Raw genomic sequence first — 20,271 nt, forward strand, 5'->3', positions numbered from 1 at the left:
CTGCTAGGTTCGTTCTGCAGGCTGCAGTAATGAGCTTGTTGGTTCTTGATAAGCGGCGGCGGCACTTTTAAAGGTGAGACTAGGGGTAGAAAATGGCACAAGGAAAAAAAAATTTATCACTGTTCCCGCCCCATCCCTGTGAGCTCATCCCTGTTCCCACGAGCTCGGCCCCCATCCTTGCCCCGTCCCCACCTTGCAAACTGTCAGATCCCATCCGCACAAGACTTGAATAGTTATGATTTTATACTGAACTTATTTTATTAAAGTATAAAGAGACAATATTCTGTATAATTGTCATTTTATAAACACAAATAATACAAAACCCCTGTCACCCCTCCCTTTCACAAATATCCCCTCCACTATTGTGAAAACTGAACAAACCAAATTACTACAGAATGCTACATTGAAAAATCAAGCTAACAGAATACTTCATTCATACATGGCAGAAATAGTGTTAGGAGAATGCAACTAGGGCAGGGGTGGGCAACTCCAGTCCTCGAGGGCCGGAATCCAGATGGGTTTTCAGGATTTCCCCAATGAATATGCATGAGATCTATTTGCATATACTGCTTTCAATGCATATACTGCTTTCAATGCATATTCATTGGGGAAATCCTGAAAACCCAACTGGATTCCAGCCTTCGAGGACCGGAGTTGCCCACCCCTGAACTAGGGCAACTGCCCCCTGGTCAGTTAGAGAGAGGTCTAAGCCAGCTGGAAGCTAAAGAAGCACAGCCTGGGCTTTGCGGTCCCTAGTTATGTCTAATACCAGGATACATATTTCAAATCTGAAATATTCTAAATCACAAAATATAAAATAATTTTTTTTTTTTCTCTACCTTTTATTGTCTGGTAATTTTATTCTTTAAATCACATTGGTCTCAGGCTTTGGTTTTGGGTTCCTTCTGTCTTCATCGTGGCATGGCTGGCTCCTGAAGGTAAAATAGGCACAAGAGGAGCTGGGGAGGAGATGCCGAGTTCGACACGGGTGCAATTTTTTTTACCACAGGAGCAAGACTTTTCACCGCTCCCACGGGGTGGTAAAATGTCTTGTCCCCATTCCTGTGGTAAACCAGTTGAAAATATCTCCATTCCTGCGGATTTACTGCTGTGACCACAGTTTACTGCGGTAAACGGTCCTCGTTTCATTCTCTAACTAGGGGGGGAAGAGCAGAAGCATGGAGTGAGAGCCGTATCGCACACGGCGGCGGTCACAATGCAGAAGACAACCTCGCTGGGTGTGGGAAGCAGTGGAGGTAAGGCCCCGCCCATCGCTAGGGCCCCAAAGGGATGGGGGATTGCCAGAGGCGCTGGATCTGGACACCAGGGGCGGGGACAGAAAGGATCTTGAGGAGAGGCGGGAAAGCAGATTTGAAACAAAAGGGAGGGGGAAGACAGGATAGATGCTGGACTAGAGGGGGTAGAGAGGGGAAACACTCTGAATTATGGAGAGAGAGATGCCAGGCCCTGGGGAGAGGGAAGACAAACAGAGAGACAGAAAGACCTGGATCAAAGGTGAGAGGACTCAAAATGTTAGCAGAAGGAAGATAGAGGGAGAAACCTGAAACAAAGGGGAGGAAGAAGAGAGGGGGCAGATGTTGGATTTGGGGATATATAGAGGGAGAGAGAGAGAGAAAGAGACTGCAAAGAGGTGGAAAGATTCTGGACTAGGGAGGAAGGAAGGAGAGAGAGAAGCAGAGAAAGACCTGGAAGAAAGGAGGCTAAATGCTTTTGGGAGGGGGGGGGGTTGTAAGCAGAAGAAAGAGAGAGAGGCCTGGACCAAAGGGAAAAGACAGGAGACAGATGCTGGACTATGGGAGGTGCAGACAGAGGGTGAGAGACCCTGAAGAAGAACAGAGAGATTGAAGATCATATCAGAGGAGGGAGAGAGAGGGAGACCTGGAACAAAGGCAGTGGTAGGTACAAAAGAGAACTGACATTGGATCTGGGGAGGGTAACAGAGGGAAAAGAGAGAGACCTGGACCCAAAGGGGATGGGGCTGGATTATGAAAGAAATGTTGGATAAGAAAGAAAGAACTTAAATAAATAATGGATGCACAGTCAGAAGGAAGTGCAGCCAGAAACTCATGAAATCACCAGACAACAAAGGTAGGGAAAATGATTTTATTTTCAATTTAGTGATCGAAATGTGTCAGTTTTGAGAATTTATATCTACTGTGTGTGTTGTGTGTATATGAAAAATGAAAGGAAAAAATTGCATTGCAATTAGTAAAGGGGGCAGGATCTGGGGCAAAGCTTGGGTGGGTTTAGGGCAGAGCTTGGGAGGTCTGTGGTTGGGGGTACTTAGCTTGAAGTAGTTGAGAAACACTGCTGTAGGCAATCAGCTGCCGCCAGTGCATCTCCTCTCCTGCCAACTTCTCTGCTGGCACCCCCTACTGGCATCTTGGGGCCTGTCTGGAAGGCTTCTGTGCATGCGCAAATGTCAATGTGATGATGTCACACATGCGCGTGATATCATCATGGCAACGTCCGTGCACTTCTTGGTGTCTCGAGCCCTGGCCTCTACCTGCGGCCCTCGCTACATCTTCTGACTTCGTTTCAGCCCCGGATCATTTTTGAGTTGTGCAGGCCTGCCTTAAAGAATGACATGGGGATGGTTTTCCATGGTTATCCAAGGGGACAGTGACAAAATCTGACACCATGTCATTCTCTAGCACAAACATATGCATATAGATGAACAGACAGACCAGCTGATACAACCTCAACACTATGTGCTCTTCTTGCTTTTGTAAAATGCTCCAGAAAACTACACTGGAGTATATTATAGACTGCTCTATAGCAAAGACTTTTTTACTTCACTGCCATCTCTACATTCTGAAAATACAAAAGTGAATATTAGTGCAGTGTAATAGTGCAGGTATCCTGGAACTGAGCCCCCTTTTTGACATACCTAGAAGGTCTCTACTCACAAAGCATAGTGAAAAAGGCATCTGACTGCCTGCTGCAGAAGTTTAAGTCTTTCCTGGAATACCACAGTCTGTTTTTAGGGATACCCACAGTAATTTATTTGCATACAAAGGAAGTAGCATACTAGGTAGTCCTTTTACTAAGCTGCGGAAGCCGATTTAGTGTGCGCTAAATGCTAACGCATGTGTGAATGCATCCATAGGATATAATGGACGCATTAAGAACATTTTAGCTTTTAACACACGCTAAATCGGCTAGCGCACCTTAAAAAAAGGACCCCTAAGTGTTGATTTCCTAACCACCTGACTGGCTAGGGAGTACTTGAGATCAGGGTGAAAAATCTGTGGTCTAGTTCCTTCTGCATGAGCATACGAACTCAATTCGTAAAATGGCACAAAGGACATTGTACAACTCTGGCACTCCTTTTCATTCTCACCTTTGTCATTTCCTTGGACAGCTCCCTCATGGTGGCCTGAATCTCAGGGATTTTGACGAGATTCTGCATGGCTTTCATGACTTCGGTGCTCTTCTGTAGTGAGCCTGCCACTCTGAGAACAGCTATATTACACACAAGAACATTTGAGAACTAACAGCAAGAAGATTCTAGTAGTCTTCCTAACTTAAAATAACTCAGTCAAAAATTTAATTTTGGATAGCATTGAAACAAAATTACTAAGAACATTAAACATAAAAATTCCCTCTACATCCTTGAAGATGTCTATGTTGCCCTGCTAAGCAAAAATACCATATCTGCAGTATATCATGTTTCAATTAAAATTACTGCCCTCCCCTGGACAGATCACACTCTCCTACCCTATTGCTGAAACCCACTCATTTAGTCCCATTACTTTAATGTACTATAGAGACATAAGAACATAAGAAGTTGCCTCCACTGGGTCAGACCGAGGTCCATCTTGCCCAGCGGTCCGCTCCCGCGGCGGCCCATCAGGTCCGTGACCTGTGAAATGGTTTCTGACCACTTCTATAACCTACCTCAGTTTTATCTGTACCCCTCTATCCCTTTATCCTCCAGGAACCTATCCAAACCCTCCTTGAACCCCTGTACAGAGTTCCGGCCTATCACATCTTCCGGAAGCGCGTTCCATGTGTCCACCACCCTCTGTGTAAAAAAGAACTTCCTAGCATTTGTTCTAAACCTGTCCCCTTTCAATTTCTCCGAGTGACCCCTAGAGACCTTAGTAAACTAACTACAACATTATCTCAGATCACCTTGATCTTCAGTACAATGATTTCTCTAAACTTATACTTGAGGAGCAAACTCAACAATGGAAAGCTTCCCTCCAGTTGTTGATAGATAAGATTGTTCCTCTAACTAAACCAATTTCCTCTCTCTCTAGGAATAAGGGTGCTTGGTAAAGTCCTGAGCTTCAGCTTCAAGTGTGAACTGCGATCCACTGAATGCTTTTTGAAGTGTCGGTCACCTTCTTCCTCCAACTTATTTAGGTTAAGGGCCACCCAATAGAAGTCCCTGAACCAGTTAGCTAACAAGAAACAGTATTTCAACCGTACTGCCAAAGCTTGCAACACTTACTATACTATACAGGTCTTATATCCCGCAATTTTCAACAAGAATTCAATGTGGCTAACAAAAGACTTAGTACAGCATTATAGACGAAGCATTGAATGTGGCAAGAGAGATCAGTGATGAAAGATGAGGAGGCTAGACTTCAGTTCTATATTCCATTCTTAGAACTTTCACTGCTTTGCCAACCCTTAACGTTGATCCCACATCTCTTCCCACAGCAGAGATTTTAGCATCTTCTTTTTCAGGTAATATTGCACTAGTTCGTGCATCGTTCCCTATACCAGGGGTCACTAGAAACCCAACCTTCCCAGATAAGTCTCCTCGCTCTTGTGTTAGTACCCTCTGAGCTCAATATACTGTCCTTTCCAGAAGTCACAAATGTGATCTCCAGCATGAAATTAACCAATGCATCCCAAGATCCCCCTCCCTCAGCTATTTTCAAATGCTACCTGACCATTTTGGGACCCTTACAATATGACTGTAAAGAGTTCGACAAGTGGCTGTGTTCCACCTGCCTGGAAGTTAGATGTTATCCATCCTAAACTGAAGAACAGTAAACTACTAGATTCAACAAGTTCCAACTATTGTCCCATTGCTAACCTACCTTTCCAAGCAAAAATTGCTGAGAAAATGTTCTTCTCTCAACTCTGATTTCTTGGCAAAACCAATACTCCACACCAACAAGACTGGATTAAGACAGCTCCACTGCACTGAACTTTCATTGATCGGTCTCACTACCATTGTACTTTATCATTTAGACCAGAATAGGCAATTCCAGTCCTCGAGAGCCGGAGCCAGATCAGGTTTTCAGATTATCCACAATGAATATGTATGAGATAGATTTGCATGCACTGCCTCCTTGAGATGCAAATCTATCTCATGCATATTTATTGTGGATGTCCTGAAAACCTGACCTGGCTCCGGCTCTCGAGGACCGGAATTGCCTACCCCTGACTTAGACAAATGCAAAGTGATGCACATTGGGAAGAATAACCCAAATCACAGTTATCAGAAGTTAGGGTCCACCTTGGGGGGGGGGAGGGGAGGTCAGTGCTCAAGAGAAAGATCTGGGTGTCATTAGAATATACGGTGAAACCTTCCGCCCAATGTGCAGCGGCGGTCAAATAAGCAAACAATATGCTAGGAATTATTAGAAAAGGGATGGTAAACAAGACTAAGAATGTTATAATGCCTCTGTATTGCTCCATGGTGCAACCTCACCTTTGAGTACTGTGTTCAATTCTGGTCGCCTTATCTCAAGAAAGATATAGTGGAACTAGAAGATGATAAAAAGGGAAGGAACTCCTCTCGTATGAGGAAAGACTAAGGAGGTTAGGGCTCTTCAGCTTGGAAAATATGACAGCCAAGGGGAGATGATTGAAGTCTACAAAATCCTGACTGGTGTATAACGGGTACAAGCAGATTAATTTTTTTAATCCATCATTAATTACAAAGACTAGGGGACACTCAAAGTTACGGGAGATATTTCCTCCTATTGGTTTTAAAAGTATTTTTTCACTCGGAGAATAGTTAAGCTCTGGAACGCACTACCAGAGGATGTGGTAAGAGCGGTTAATGTAGCTGGTTTAAAAAAAAAAAAAGGTTTGGACGAGTTCCTGGAAGAAAAGTTCATAGCCTGCTATTGAGACACAGATGGGGGAAGTCACTGCGTGCTCTGGACCAGTAGCATGAAATGTTGCTATGTGTGTTTTTGCCAGGTACTTGTGACCGTGAAGACATAATATTGAGCTAGATGAATCATTACTCTGACCTAGTGAGGCTAATATTCTTATGTATTTTCAGTTGACCTTACAGTCGCTTTTGATACATTTGATCACTCTCTTCTGCTTTGCAGGCTTCACAACATTGGCATTACTGGTATAACATAACATTATTTTTATTCCACAAACCCTTCTCGTTCTATGTAGATAACAAACTAAGAAAAACTGAACAAACACAGTGAGCTACAAAATCGTAATCAATATAACAACATAGTAACATAGTAGATGACAGTAGATAAAGACCAGAATGGTCCATCCAGTCTGCCCAACCTGATTCAATTTATTTTTTTTTTCCTAGCTATTTCTGGGCAAGAATCCAAAGTTTGCAGATTCGGTGGTTATTGTTTTACCAAAACCAAACAGAGATCCTATTTCATTAATAAATGTAGATGGGAAAATTCTTGCTAAAATAATGGCTTTAAGATTGGCAAAAGCTCTCCCATATATTATAGATACTCATCAAACAGGATTTGTTGCAAGGAGACATTCTTCACATAACACTAGATTGGCGTTTCATACTTTAAATTTAACAAAAACAGTAAAAGATCCGACGTTTATGGTCTCTCTAGATGCAGAAAAGGCCTTTGACAGGGTAGAATGGAATTTTATGTATCAGGCATTGGATTGGTTTGGGGTGGGATCTGGGTTCATTCAAATGATTCAAACGCTGTATAGCTCTCCTGGTGCAAGATTATACATTAATAACAGTTTATCAGATAGATTCAACTTGGGGAGGGGGGTTAGACAGGGTTGTCCCTTATCTCCATTGCTCTTTGATGTTGTTCTGGAGCCCCTGTTAATTGCTATTAATCAAGCAAAGGGGATACAGGGTATTCCTTATTCAAACTGGGAATATAAACTTTCTGCTTATGCAGATGATATTTTACTTTATTTGAGGAATCCAGTGACCACCATACCATGCCTACTTGAATTGATAGAGAGATTTGGAAAATTTTCAGGATATAAGATTAATTGGAGTAAGTCTGAAGTTTTACCACTCAATGTTCACTGTGTCAAAGGATTATTTGATTCATTTGATTTTGTATGGAAAGACGAGGGCCTAAAGTAGGGGTGTCCAATGTCGGTCCTCGAGGGCCGCAATCCAGTCGGGTTTTCAGGATTTCCCCAATGAATATGCATGAGATCTATTTGAATGCACTGCTTTCAATGCATATTCATTGGGGAAATCCTGAAAACCCGACTGGATTGCGGCCCTCGAGGACCGACATTGGACACCCCTGGCCTAAAGTATTTAGGTATCCTAATAAAAAAAATGTTGATGACACAGTAAAGGAAAATGAAAAACTTTTACTTAAAAAAGTTACAGAGATGTGTGAAAAATGGAATCATGGTGGGGGAGAGTTCAAACTATTAAAATGATGATATTGCCTGTAGTTTGCTATCAAATGAGTATGATACCAGTTTTTTTTTCAGGGGTCATTCTATAAAAAGTTAAATGGTATTCTTACGAAATTTGTTTGGTTCGGTAAAAGACCAAGAATTGCTTTAGTATCTTTACAAGGATCAATTATGGAGGGAGGGGTAAATTTTCCAAATTTTTATAGGTATCATCAAGCCTATATTCTACATCAGGGTATGTATTGGATCCTCCCGGAGCTCATGGAGAATGTCCCAGATAGGTTATATTTGGAATGGCGACTCCTGTTTCCTTTTCATTTGGTGCATTTGCTTAGTATAAAAATACCTAGAAGATATAGATAAGATAAAATATTTGTTGACACATGGAAAACATTAAGGTATGTTAGTAACCTGTCACCTATTCCAATTGCTAAATCTTTACACCAATCCATTTGGGTAAACTCCAAGATCAAAATTGGCGGAGCTCAAATTGTTTGGAAGCAATGGATTATTGGGGGTATTCGTACCTTGAATGATGTTATTTTAAATGGATTGCTGCTTAGTTTTTCACAATTGCAACACAAATTTGGTCTAAATAAAAATCAAAATTTTAAATGGTTGTAATTGAAGCAGGCTATTCAGGAGAGGTTCCCTGAATGGAAGACTCTTAATAATTATCAATATAGTTTAGAATTCCTTTGCTTTCAGGCGGATTTCTTGGGTCACTAAGCCGCACAGTGGTATAAATTGCTAAGTGAATATTTGAAAAAAAAAAAAAAGAAAACTGGGTTGAGGGATATTTGGAGCATTGAGATTAAGCACCAAATTTCGGCATCTCAATGGCCACGAATTTGGTCTTGGAGAATAAAATCGACAATGTCGGCATTTATGAGACAAACATGGTTGTTTTTGTTGCATAGAGTGTTTTGGACCCCAGTTCGTTTACAGAAAGTAGATAATTCTAGGTCTAATAGATGCTGGCATTGTAAGCAAGAAGCAGGGACTTTAGATTATTTAATTTATTTCTGTTCTTGTATAAATGCATTTTGGAAGTCAATCTGGCCCCAAATTAATTTGTTATTAGAAAATCATGTGGCCCTGTCCTATGATACAATTTTATTTGGCACTTCAATGAGATATAAAAGTCAAATTTCAGGATCCAATAATAAATTATTATTAATATTAACAGGAGTTGCCATTCAGCACATAACTAGGAACTGGAAAGATTATACAAGTCTGAATTTTATGTTTTGGTGGAATACAGTGAGATATATATATAGAATGGAAAAAGCTCTTGCATTACAGAATGGGAATTATAATAATTTTAAAAAGATATGGGGGCCATTAATGACATATTCAAATGATATGGCACCTTTACAAGACTGAATGAATATATAATGAAAAGTTAGAATACGATATCGATTGAAGTATGGAATTGGGAGGGGATGGGGGGTGGGTTATTTTATAATTTGATAAGATTTATGGTTAAGAATGTACAAGTGATTGTGTATAATATATTGTATAAAATTGTAAACTTGTTGATTGATGTAAAAATGAATAAAGAAGTTAAAAAAAAAAAAAAAAAAAAAAAAAGAATCCAAAGTTCTACCTAGTACTGTGCTTGGGTTCCCACTGCCGAAATTTCCGTCAAAACCTACTCCAGCCCATCTACACCCTTCCAGCCATTGTAGCCCTCTCTAGCCCATCCTCCCCCAAACGGCTATATACAGACCGTGCAAGTCTGCCCAGTACTGGCCTTAGTTCAATATTTAATATTATTTTCTGATTCTAGATCCTCTGTGTTCATCCCACGTTTCTTTGAATTCTGTCACCGTTTTCTTCTCCACAAACAACAATTACTTCTCAAGAAATTTTTGAAACAGATAAGCCTTCAATAACTTTCTAAAATGAAAATACAAACCAGAATGGACAAAATTCAGATTCCCAGCTAGTAGCCTGATAAGAAAGTAGTTTCCCACGATGTGTCTTGTAAACACAGAGGGGCATTTTCGATAGGACATCTAAGTCTGAGTTTTGGGAAAGACGTCCAGAAATCCAGTTGAAAAAATGTCCATTCCTAAAACAGCTAGACGTCTATTTTTAATTATTTTTTTTTTTAATGATCTATGTAGATGTTTTGATCATTAGTACATCTTTTTGACCATTCTCAAATATAAAATACATCCACATGATAAACGCACAAAAGCACGTTTTCGTCTAGGCAGCCTGCATTTTTAGCAAACTATTCAGATATCTGAGCACAGTAGAGGGGCTCTTCTAATTAGTACTGTAGCGAATTTCACATTAAAAGTCCCAGGTACAGACGTCATTACATCTTGCTTATATTGTATGGCGAGCCCTCTAATAAACTCACCCAAAGCTTACTGTACCCACAACAATAGCCCTTTTGCCTGCAGGTATCATCTTAATGTAGGTCCAGTAGGTTTTTGAAGTTACCATACAATATATGCAAGATGAAATGACATCTGCACCTGGAACTATTAAAGTGAAAGTTACTACAGTACTTCTTAGAAGAGCCCCTTTGTTTTCTGGGCTCAAATGTCTGTTAATATCTGAAGCAGCTTGGGCTGAGAACTTCTCAGCACCCCTTCAAATACAGGCTAGAACAGGGGGTGGGCAACTCTGTCCTCGAGTGCCGGAATCTAGTTGGGTTTTCAGGATTTCCCCAATGCATATGCATTGAAAGCAGTGCATGCAAATAGATCTCTTGCATATTCATTGGGAAATCCTGAAAACCCGACTGCCTTCCGGCCCTCAAGGACCGGAGTTGCCCACCCCTGGGCTAAAATGTAAATTTTTTTTTTTTTTTTTTACATCTTTGGTTGGTGGGAGGGAGGCCATGCCTTAATCCCTCCAGTGGTCATCTGGTCAGTTTGGGCACCTTTTTAGCATTTAGACGCTTTTTAAAACAGGTCTAGCTCCAAACATCTATTAAAAAAAAAAAAATAGACCAGGACCTTTATGTTAAAAGGTTTGATTATGCCTGATCGGCACGGCCCACCCACCCCAGCACCAATCAGTGCCTTAGGCCCCTCCCATCAGATGATGTGCCGGGGCAGAGCCTAAGGCCGTTATTGGGCGGTGGCCAGATGAAGGATGAGCAGGAGGACTTTCCTCCTGCTCCCGAAGATTGGCGTAGGAGCAGGAGGGTCCAGCAACCTCTCCTACTCCCGAAGATGGAGGAAGCCTTTGGGAGCCTTGTCGCAAGGAGCAGGAGGGACCGGGCACCCCTCCTGCTCCCAACTATTTTAAAAGGTACCGGGAGTGGGTGGACCAGGCCCGACCACCTAGGCCAACCAGGGGTGGGCCGGAGGGTGGGAGGCCTAGGAGCAGGAGGGACTGAGCACCTCTCCTGCTCCCAACATTTTGGTGCAGGGGGTGGGTGGGTCATACCGGGAGGGGAGCGAGAGCTGTGCCATGCTGAGGGAGGGCAAGGGAGAGATTGGGGCCTGGGGAGGGTGTCCGGCAGGGTTGGTGTGTCGGGCCGGTGGGTGGGGCTAGTGTAGGCTCTCCTGCTCTGCCCCAATCTCTCTTGCCGGCTTGCCAGACTCTCCTGCTCTCTGCCACCGTTTCCTGCAGTGCAGGCCCACTTTAAAACCACGGGCTTGCACTGCAGGGAATGGCAGCAGAGAGAAGGAGAGTCCAGTGAGCTTGCAAGAGAGATCGGGGCAGAGCAGGGCAGGCAGGAGAGATCGGAGCTGAGCCTTGACAGCAGTGACAGGAGGCTGCTTCTCCTGTCACTACTGTCAGTGTGTGCGCATGAGCGGGGATTGCTCTCTAGTGATCCTGGCCGTGGGTAGGGGGTGTGTTAACGATCGTCCCCATTTGCATGCAGGCCTTTAGTGAATTTGTCGGCCTGCATGCAAACGGATCACACACAGTTTGGAGGGTTAGTGAATCTAGGCCTTTGCCCTTTGGAGTCCCTCAGGGCTCCATATTGGCTGCTATCCTTTTCAATATTTCTCTGGCACCGCATCTGATGTTAGCCCTATCCTATAATTAGCATTCATCTATGGAAATGACATCCAACACCTCTGCTCAGTTGATTCAGACAATATTTCCAGCATTCATAGTACTAAACACAACCTGACCCAGATTACTTCTTGGCTCCAAGACAACTATCTTTTATTAAATCCTAACAAGTGCAAAGATCTTCTCTTTTTCAATGATTGCCACCTGTTACTATAGCTTCTTCAATAAAGGTTCTTGGAGTTCTGATAGATAGTAAACCAGAAACAAATGTCTACAGTGATTAAACAGTGCTTTTTCAAGCTATGTACGATAAGCTCAATTAAAATCACTCCTAGAACCGTCTATCCTCAACATTTTGATCCACTCAGTAATGGTGTAGTGGGGGGTGGGGGCGGCGTAGAAGAAGCACAAGCACCTCTCAACCCACTCAGCCTCTGCTCTCCTTCTGACATCACTTCCTGGTTGCGGGACCAGAAAATGATGTCAGAAGGAGAGTTGAGGACAGCACGAGAAGCAGCTACAAGATGCTGCTCACTGCCGCAGAAGATTCTGAAGAGGAATGCAGGGGGTACACACGACGGTGAGGGACACGGCACAGTGATCCTGGGTGTCTCCTCCCTTCACTATGCTCTCTTCAGCAAAGCCCCTCAGTCATCCAGTCCTGGATAACAAATCACTAATGACATTACATGATACAGTATTTTTTTCAGTAACTGCACCTATCCTTTGGAATACCCTCCCAAACTCCCTTCGAATAGAAATTTCCCTGGATAGATTCAAAACAGCACTTAAAGACTCTTATGTTCACTAATGTCGATTCAACCACCCCCTTTACTCAAATGTGTGCATCTCCCCCTCCCCCTCTGCTTTCCTATTGATTATTGTATTTCCTCTTATTTGTCCCCAGATCTCTGTTCTCCTCTTACCCCTCTATTTTTTTTTTCTCTCTCCCACTTTATGTTGTACATTGCCCAGATGTTCTCGATGAGGGGTATATCAAGAACTTTTCTAAGCACTCATTTGCCAACCTCACAATACATTTTGTTTCCAAAAGGTTTCCAAAATACAGACAAACAAAATGTACGAGTCAGGATGGCAAATAACAGCCTTAGAAAAAGTTCACTTTCCTTGAAATATGAGGTACTGCAGATACAATGTTCTTTAGTGGGGCAGTTTCGAACAGCGTTTCCCCAACTTCAATCAACGCCCCAATCTCTGATAAGTAGATTTTGAAACAGATATTTTATTATTAAACAGTTAACTAACTTGGCAATATATATAACGAACATAGATCATTAGAAACGACATAAGACCAAGACACATTTGGCATGATCTGTTATATTTCACTTCCATATACTGTAAACTATCTGGGCCTTTTGACAAGTGGTATGTTGTTCAATTAATGCGATTTACAAATGGGGGACTATTAATAAAAATAGGAGAAAAAGTTTTCCACAAATCAGATTCCTTGTTTCATTCTCCTAGAGAATAAAAGATGGTCATCATGGGTGGCTTCTCCACTTTTTTTTTTTTTGGGGGGGGTGGGGTTTAAATAAATAGGCCTCGGAAAACCAAAGCACCTTTCTATGCAATGAAAACTAAAATAGTAGTTTGCGTCACTAACTAGACTATGCAAGGGATGCAACCACAGCTACTTAGGGCTCCTTTTACGAAGGTACGCTAGCGGTTTTATCACACACACCGGATTAGTGTGCGCTAGCCGAAAATCTACTGCCTGCTCAAAAGGAGGCAGTAGCGGCTAGTGCGCATGGCAATTTAGCGCACGCTATTCCACGCGTTAAGGCCCTAGCGCACCTTCGTAAAAGGAGCCCTTAATATGCCAAATCAAACTGCCTTCTAGACAATTGCCCTCCCTCCATCATGAAAATAGCACCCCCCCTTTCAAAGTGGAGCTCTTCAACTGGATTACCCTCTGCCTGTCCACTGGCTACTTCCCACTGGAACTTGGCCACATCCTCATATCTCCAACCATCAAAAACCCCAAAGAACCACTCTCCACAACCACCAACTACAGACCCATCGCCAACATACCCTTCTTCCTCAAGATTATGGAAGGCCTTGTAAACCAGGACCTCATGTCTTACCTCGATAAATTTAACATCCTTCATGACTCCCAATCTGGATTCCGCACTAACTACAGCACGGAAACCGTCCTAGCATCTCTAACCGACTACCTCCTCCAACTATTCTCACAGGGAAACAGTGCCCTAATACTCCAGTTTGACCTCAGTAGTGCCTTTGACCTGGTAGACCATGACATTCTACTCAACTACCTTGATTCCATAGGCATTTCGGGACAGGTACTAACCTGGCTCACAGGCTTCTTAAAAAACCGCACCTATCAAGTACACAACGAGGGAACCTACTCCCACACCTGGTCCAACCCCTGTGGAGTTCCACAAGGCTCCCCCCTATCACCTTCCCTATTCAATATCTACATGACTTCACTGGGACACATGTTATCTGACCGAAAGTTGAAATCCTACATCTATGCAGATGACATCACAAATGTCATCACCATCTACTCATTCTCGCAAGAAACAGAGCAACACATCTCATCAGTACTTACTATGGTCGAACACTGGACCACTCAGTCCAAACTGAAACTAAATCCAGAAAAGACCAAACTCTTCCTAGCAAGTCCCAACCACAAATTAACGAACACCACCTTACAACTCAACGGCCTAACTTATCCTATTAACCCCACCATCAAAATCCTTGGAGTCATCCTAGACTGCTGCCTGACCTTCGAAGACCACACCAACGCCCAGGTCAAAAAATGCTTTTATACCCTCTGGAAACTCCGTACCATCAAACATTGCTTCGACTTCCCCTCCTTCAGACTGCTGGTCCAATCCCTAATCCTAAGCACACTGGATTACTGTAATATAATTTATATGGGCTCCTACAAGAAAACCATCAAACGACTGAGACTTATCCAAAACACCGCGGTCCGCCTAATCTTTGGCCTCAACAAGTCAGACCATATCACCCCTTACTATAGAAAACTGCACTGGCTGCCAATAGAAGCGAGAGTCATCTTCAAATTCGCCTGCCTCTGCTTCAAAACCTTAACTGGCTTATCCCCAATTTATCTGTCTCACCACTTCGTGTTCCCTGGAACCACTCGCACGCGTAATGCCAACCTGTTTACCTACCCTTCCCCAAAGGGATGCACCTACAAAAGATTCTTCAATAGAACTCTCTCATACCAAGCTGGCAGATGGACAAACTGCCTGACCACCCTCATCTCATCTGCCCCATCTTACTCATCCTTCAGGAAATCTCTCAAATCTTTCCTCTATGACAAATTTCTAGAACCTCCCTCATCACCAAATAATCAAATACTTCCATCCTATAACTGATACTGGTTGTCTTCTTGACATTCACCACCCTGCATTGGTTTTGTACACTGCTTTGTTCTTTATAAGCCTCTCGCACTGCCTCTCCACTATATACATATCTCTGCTGTATATGTACAGTCTCCTGCATGGTAAATCTACACTGTTCTTTGCTATATAAACACCTTTACTGAATATGTACAGTTCGCATTGTATCTTCGCTGTAAATGTACAGTCTCTTACACTGTAAACTGCTTTGAACTGTTTATAGTACTGCGGTATATAAAAATAAAGTTATTATTATTAAAGTGTAACCCATTACCTCTTTTTGCATTCTGGCTCAAATTCTGTAACCAGCGCCTAAAGTTAGGCACCTATTTCGGAGGCGCCCAACTAAATAGGCGCCTAACTAAATTGAACAACAAGCTTAATTAAGCTTTTAAATCAGCACTGATTGAAACATAGGCCCTTATCAAGAAAGCACAATTCTCTAACAAGGCGCCTCTAAAAATTTAGGCGGCCTTAAAAAAAAATAGATGCTAGGCATGTTAAGCGTGGATGTGGCTACGTTAGGTGCCTTCTTACAGAATCACTGCTCCTAAGAGTGCTTAAGCGCTCGCATGGGCGCCTAACTTTTAGTTGTACCTAGAGCTGGCCTATTTTTATTTTTAATTTAACAAATTCGCATACAAAGGAAAAGATACAACAGTCGGAACACATACACAACCTATACAAAACTAAAGATAAGATAGTCATCCGCGGGGTTTCTGCACGGAGACTAAAGAACTCAACAAAACAAGTCAAGAACCATCCCCCATCCCCATCCCTGGCCTATTTAATGGGCCCCTCCAAAAAGCACAGTTACTTACCGTAACAGGTGTTATCCAGGGACAGCAGGCAGATATTCTCTGCATGTGGGCGATGTCACCGACGAAGCCCCCTAGCGGACATTTTCGCAAGCAGACTTGCTTGAAGACCCTCAAGCTTGCGATTGGCCCGCACAAGCGCGCGTGCCCCTCCCGCCCGGTCTAGGGCATGCGTCTCCTCAGTTCAGATAGCTAGCAAAGAAGCCAACCACGGGGAGGTGGGTGGGTTGCGAGAATATCTGCCTGCTGTCCCTGGATGACACCTGTTACGGTAAGTAACTGTGCTTTATCCCAGGACAAGCAGGCAGCATTATTCTCTACATGTGGGACACCTCCAAGCTAACCAGAATGGGATGGAGGGAGAGTTGGCAATTTAGGAGAACAGATTTTGCAAAACAGACTGGCCAAAATGGCCATCACATCTGGAGAAAGTATCCAGACAGTAGTGCGAGGTAAATGTATGAACCGAGGACCAAGTGGCAGCCTTACAGATTTCCTCAAGTGGAGTCAAGTGGAGGAAAGCAACTGGCGTCGCCATCGCTCTGACCTTGTGGCCTGTGACTCGACCCGGCAGAGAGACCAGCCTGAGCGTAACAAAAGGAGATACAAGCGGCCAACCAGTTAGAAATGGTCCACTTAGAAACAGAGCGACCCAAACGATTAGGGTCAAGAGAGAGAAACAGCTGGGGAGCAGAACAATGCAGAGCGGTGCGCTTCAAATAGAAGGCCAGCACACGCTTACAATCAAAGAAGGCAGATCCACTTCTCCAGGGTGAGAATGGGGCTTCGGAAAAAACACAGGAAGAACAATGGATTGGTTGATGTGAAACTCAGAAACAACCTTAGGCAAGAACTTAGGATGGGTACGGAGAACCACCTTATCATGCTGGAAGACGGTGAAAGGTGGGTCTGCAACCAAGGCTTGAAGCTCACTGACCCGACGGGCAGAAGTGAGAGCAATAAGAAACACAACCTTCCAAGTAAGAAACTTCAAGTGAGCCCGCGCTAGCAGCTCGAATGGGGGTTTCATCAAGCAAGTAAGGGCCCCTTAAACCACCGGAGGAGGTTTAAGGGGCGGATGAACGTGGAAAAGGCCTTTCATGAATCGGGAAACCATAGGATGAACAGAGATAGGCTTCCCATCAATCGGCTAATGAAAAGCAGCAATCACATTAAGGTGGATTCGAACCGAAGAGGACTTGAGTCCAGGGCCAGACAAATATAACAGATAATCCAGGACAGCAGATAAAGAGGCAGACAGTGGCTCTTGCTGTTGAGTAGCACACCAGAAAGAAATGCGGGTCCACTTCTGATGGTAACATTGGCGAGTGGACTCCTTCCGAGACGCCTCCAGGATGTCCAGCATAGGCCGAGAGAACTGAAACGAGGGCATTAAGTCTCAAGGAACCAAGCCGTTAAGTGCAGAGACTGAAGGTTGGGATGAAGAAGAGAACCTCGACTCTGTGTAAGCAGAGAAGGAAAAACTGGCAGAAGAAGAGGCTCCCTGGAACTGAGTTGCAACAGAAGGGAGAACCACGGCTGTCGGGGCCCCGAGGAGCTATCAGAATCATGGTGGCATGCGTGGACTTGAGCCTGACGAGAGTCTTCAGAATCAGAGGGAATAGAGGGAACCCATACAGAAACAGGTTCGTCCAATCCAGCAGAAAAGCATCCGCCTCGAGACTGAACGGGGTGTAAACCCTGGAGCAGAAGCGGGGCAACTTGTGATTGTGGGGGGATGCGAACAGGTCGACGTCCGGAGTCCCCCAGCGAGCAAATACTTGACGCAGAGCCAAGGAATGGATGGACCACTCGTGAGGCTGCAGAAGATAACTCAACCTGTCCGCCAGACAACTGTGCCGGCCCTGAATGTAGACCGCTTGAAGGAATATGTTGCAGCGGATGACCCAATCCCAAAGCTGCATCGCCTCCTGGCACAGTGATCAGGACCCCGTACCCCCCTGTTTGTTGATATAATACATGGTGACCTGGTCGTCCGTGCGGAATAGCACCACTCGGTCGCGAAGAAGGTGACAAAAGGCTTTCAGGGTGAGGAAGATCGCTCGAAGCTCCAGAAGATTGATGTGACAAAGGCGGTCGGCACTGGACCAAAGACCCTGAGTGTGAAGGCCATCCAGATGAGCCCCCCAAGCGTAGGTCAATGAGTCCGTCATGAGGACCTTTTCCGGAGGAGGAGCATGAAACAGAAAACCTCTGAAAAGATTGGAAGAGAGCATCCACCAACGGAGAGACTGCCTCAACAAAGAAGTCACGACAATGAGTCGAGAGACAGGGTCCCGATCCAGGTTCCATTGGGATGCTAGAGTCCATTGAGGAATACGGAGGTGAAGTCTGGCAAAAGGAGTCACGTGACCCGTGGAGGCCATGTGACCGAGGAGGACCATCATGAGCCGAGCTGGGGCCAAGGGCAGATGGGTCACCCTCCGGCATAATCGAACAAGGGCCTCCCATCAAGGCCGAGGCAGAAAGGAGCGGAGACTGGGACGGACAGAGCTGAGACTTGGGGAAGTTCACTTCGAAGCTGAGGTTCTGAAGCAGCGAGATGGTTTGATTCGTCGCTCGCAGAACTTCGTGGCAAGAGGACACTTTGATCAACCAGTCGCCTGAGCTTCCTGCAAACGGAGAGGCAGCCGAGACCGAGCAGAAGGAAGCTCTCTTGGAGGAGGTCCGGGGGTACGTGACTGAAGTGAAGGGAGTACCCGTCCCGGATGATAGAAAGCACCCAACAGTCTGTGGTAAGACTTTCCCACTGGGCATAGAAATGGTGGAGACGACCCCCGATGGGTAGGGGGGAAGGCTCCAGGAGGAAGGGAGCCCAAATGCTCGGACCGGAATTGTCAAAAGGACGGCCCAGGTTTCGCCGGAGCTGGTGGCTGGTCTTAGTTTGATGCTGCTGCTGCGGTCGTTTCGAAGGAGGCCGAGAGAAGGCAGGCGTAGATTTCTGCAGGTACCTCCGGAGAGGAATTTTGTATTGCCGAGCCAGAGGGGCCTTCGGTTTAAGTTTCACCAGAGAGGCGAAGGACCGTTCATGGAACGAGAGGTGTTTGGTGGCCGCTTCGATGGAATCATCGAAGAGCTCATGACCCACACAAGGGAGATTGGCAAGACAATCCTGTAGATTCAGATCCATATCCACAATGCGGAGCCAAGCGAGGTTACGCATGACAACCACAAAGGCCGTGACCCTCGAGGACAACTTGAAACATATAAAGGCAGAGCTGGGAGAGGGTCTCCTCGAGGAGACAAAACTCCTGACGCTGAGAATCCGGTACCTCCTCCCGGAATGAGCGGACACGGACGTGAAGATAAAGTTATAGTTAAGGACACGATTCGCAATCATTGAGTTCTGGTAAAGACGGCGACCAAACCTGTCCATCGTACTGCCCTCCCGGCCTGGAGGGATGGCAGCGTAAACCTTAGAGGGGTTGGACTTCTTCAAGGAAGACTCAACCACCAAGGACTGATGAGAAAGCTGAGAACTTTCAAACCCCTTAACCGGAATCGTCTGGTAACAGGACTCCAACTTGGAGGGAATGGCCGTGACCGCATAGGGGGTCTCCAGTTTCCGGAGAAAGGTTTGCCGGAGAACCTAGTGCAATGGCAAGCGCAACGCCTCGCGGGGCGGACGATCAACAACTATCTCCTCCAGATATTCCCGGGTATAACGGGACTCAGACTGGAGGTCCAGTTTCAAGGCCCTACCCATGTCAGAGATGAAACGAGTAAAGGAGGAGTTTCGAGAAGAATACTCATCCTCCGGAGCAGACCCCGAGCGAGATCTGGGGGCAGCCAAGAAAGAGGAAGAAATTTCCCTTGAGTAGTAAGCCGGGGCCTCGGAGTCCCGCGAATGGGAGATTGAAGAGGCTCTACTAAAGTGTCTGCGGGGCGTCAAGGAACGACCCCGTGCTAGGTGGGCTGGGGAAGACCCCAGGGTCCGAGGAATTAGCTGGCGACGCCTTGGGGAAGACTGGGTAAAGGAAAATTCCTCCACTGGCTTCGAAGACGACCCCTTAGAGACTGGTAGCTGCCTCGATGGGGAACATAACCCAGAGTCCAACTCGAGGACAAGCGTTTGTCTAGAAGGTTTTGCGGTTGGAGACTTGCCCCGAAGAGGCGGAGAAGACTGGGGCTTTTTAGGAGTGGCAAACCTCGACAAAGTAGCGGGGAAAAAACGGCCCCCTGGCCTGTATCCCTGAAAAGTTACAGGCGACTTTGGGGATGAAGAATCACTCGAGGGAACCCAGCAAGTCTTGCGGACAGAGCCTCGAGAAACGAGGGGACGCTCAGGCTAGTCAGACCGAGATTGGGTCGAGACCAAGGTCAGAGGCGTCGAAGTCGGGACCAGTTGGCTCACCACCGAGGAAAACTGTGTGATAAGAATAGCCTTACGCATGTCCTCGAACATAGGCACCAAG

At 45.0% G+C, this 20,271-nt stretch overlaps 1 protein-coding gene across 6 annotated transcripts in view; it reads right to left on the minus strand.

The window, feature by feature from the left end:
• The window catches only part of LOC117363763 (charged multivesicular body protein 3), a 128,556-nt gene that overhangs the window by 13,363 nt on the left and 94,922 nt on the right, over positions 1–20,271 (minus strand). For all 6 annotated transcript variants that reach the window (XM_033952144.1, XM_033952098.1, XM_033952126.1 and 3 more), the window contains one exon: positions 3,365–3,486. In XM_033952144.1, the coding sequence (XP_033808035.1) occupies positions 3,365–3,486 (122 nt within the window). The remainder of the gene's footprint in view (positions 1–3,364; positions 3,487–20,271) is intronic.

Source organism: Geotrypetes seraphini, chromosome 1, assembly GCF_902459505.1.
Source record: "Geotrypetes seraphini chromosome 1, aGeoSer1.1, whole genome shotgun sequence".
In the NCBI taxonomy this organism is placed as follows: Eukaryota; Metazoa; Chordata; class Amphibia; order Gymnophiona; family Dermophiidae; genus Geotrypetes; species Geotrypetes seraphini.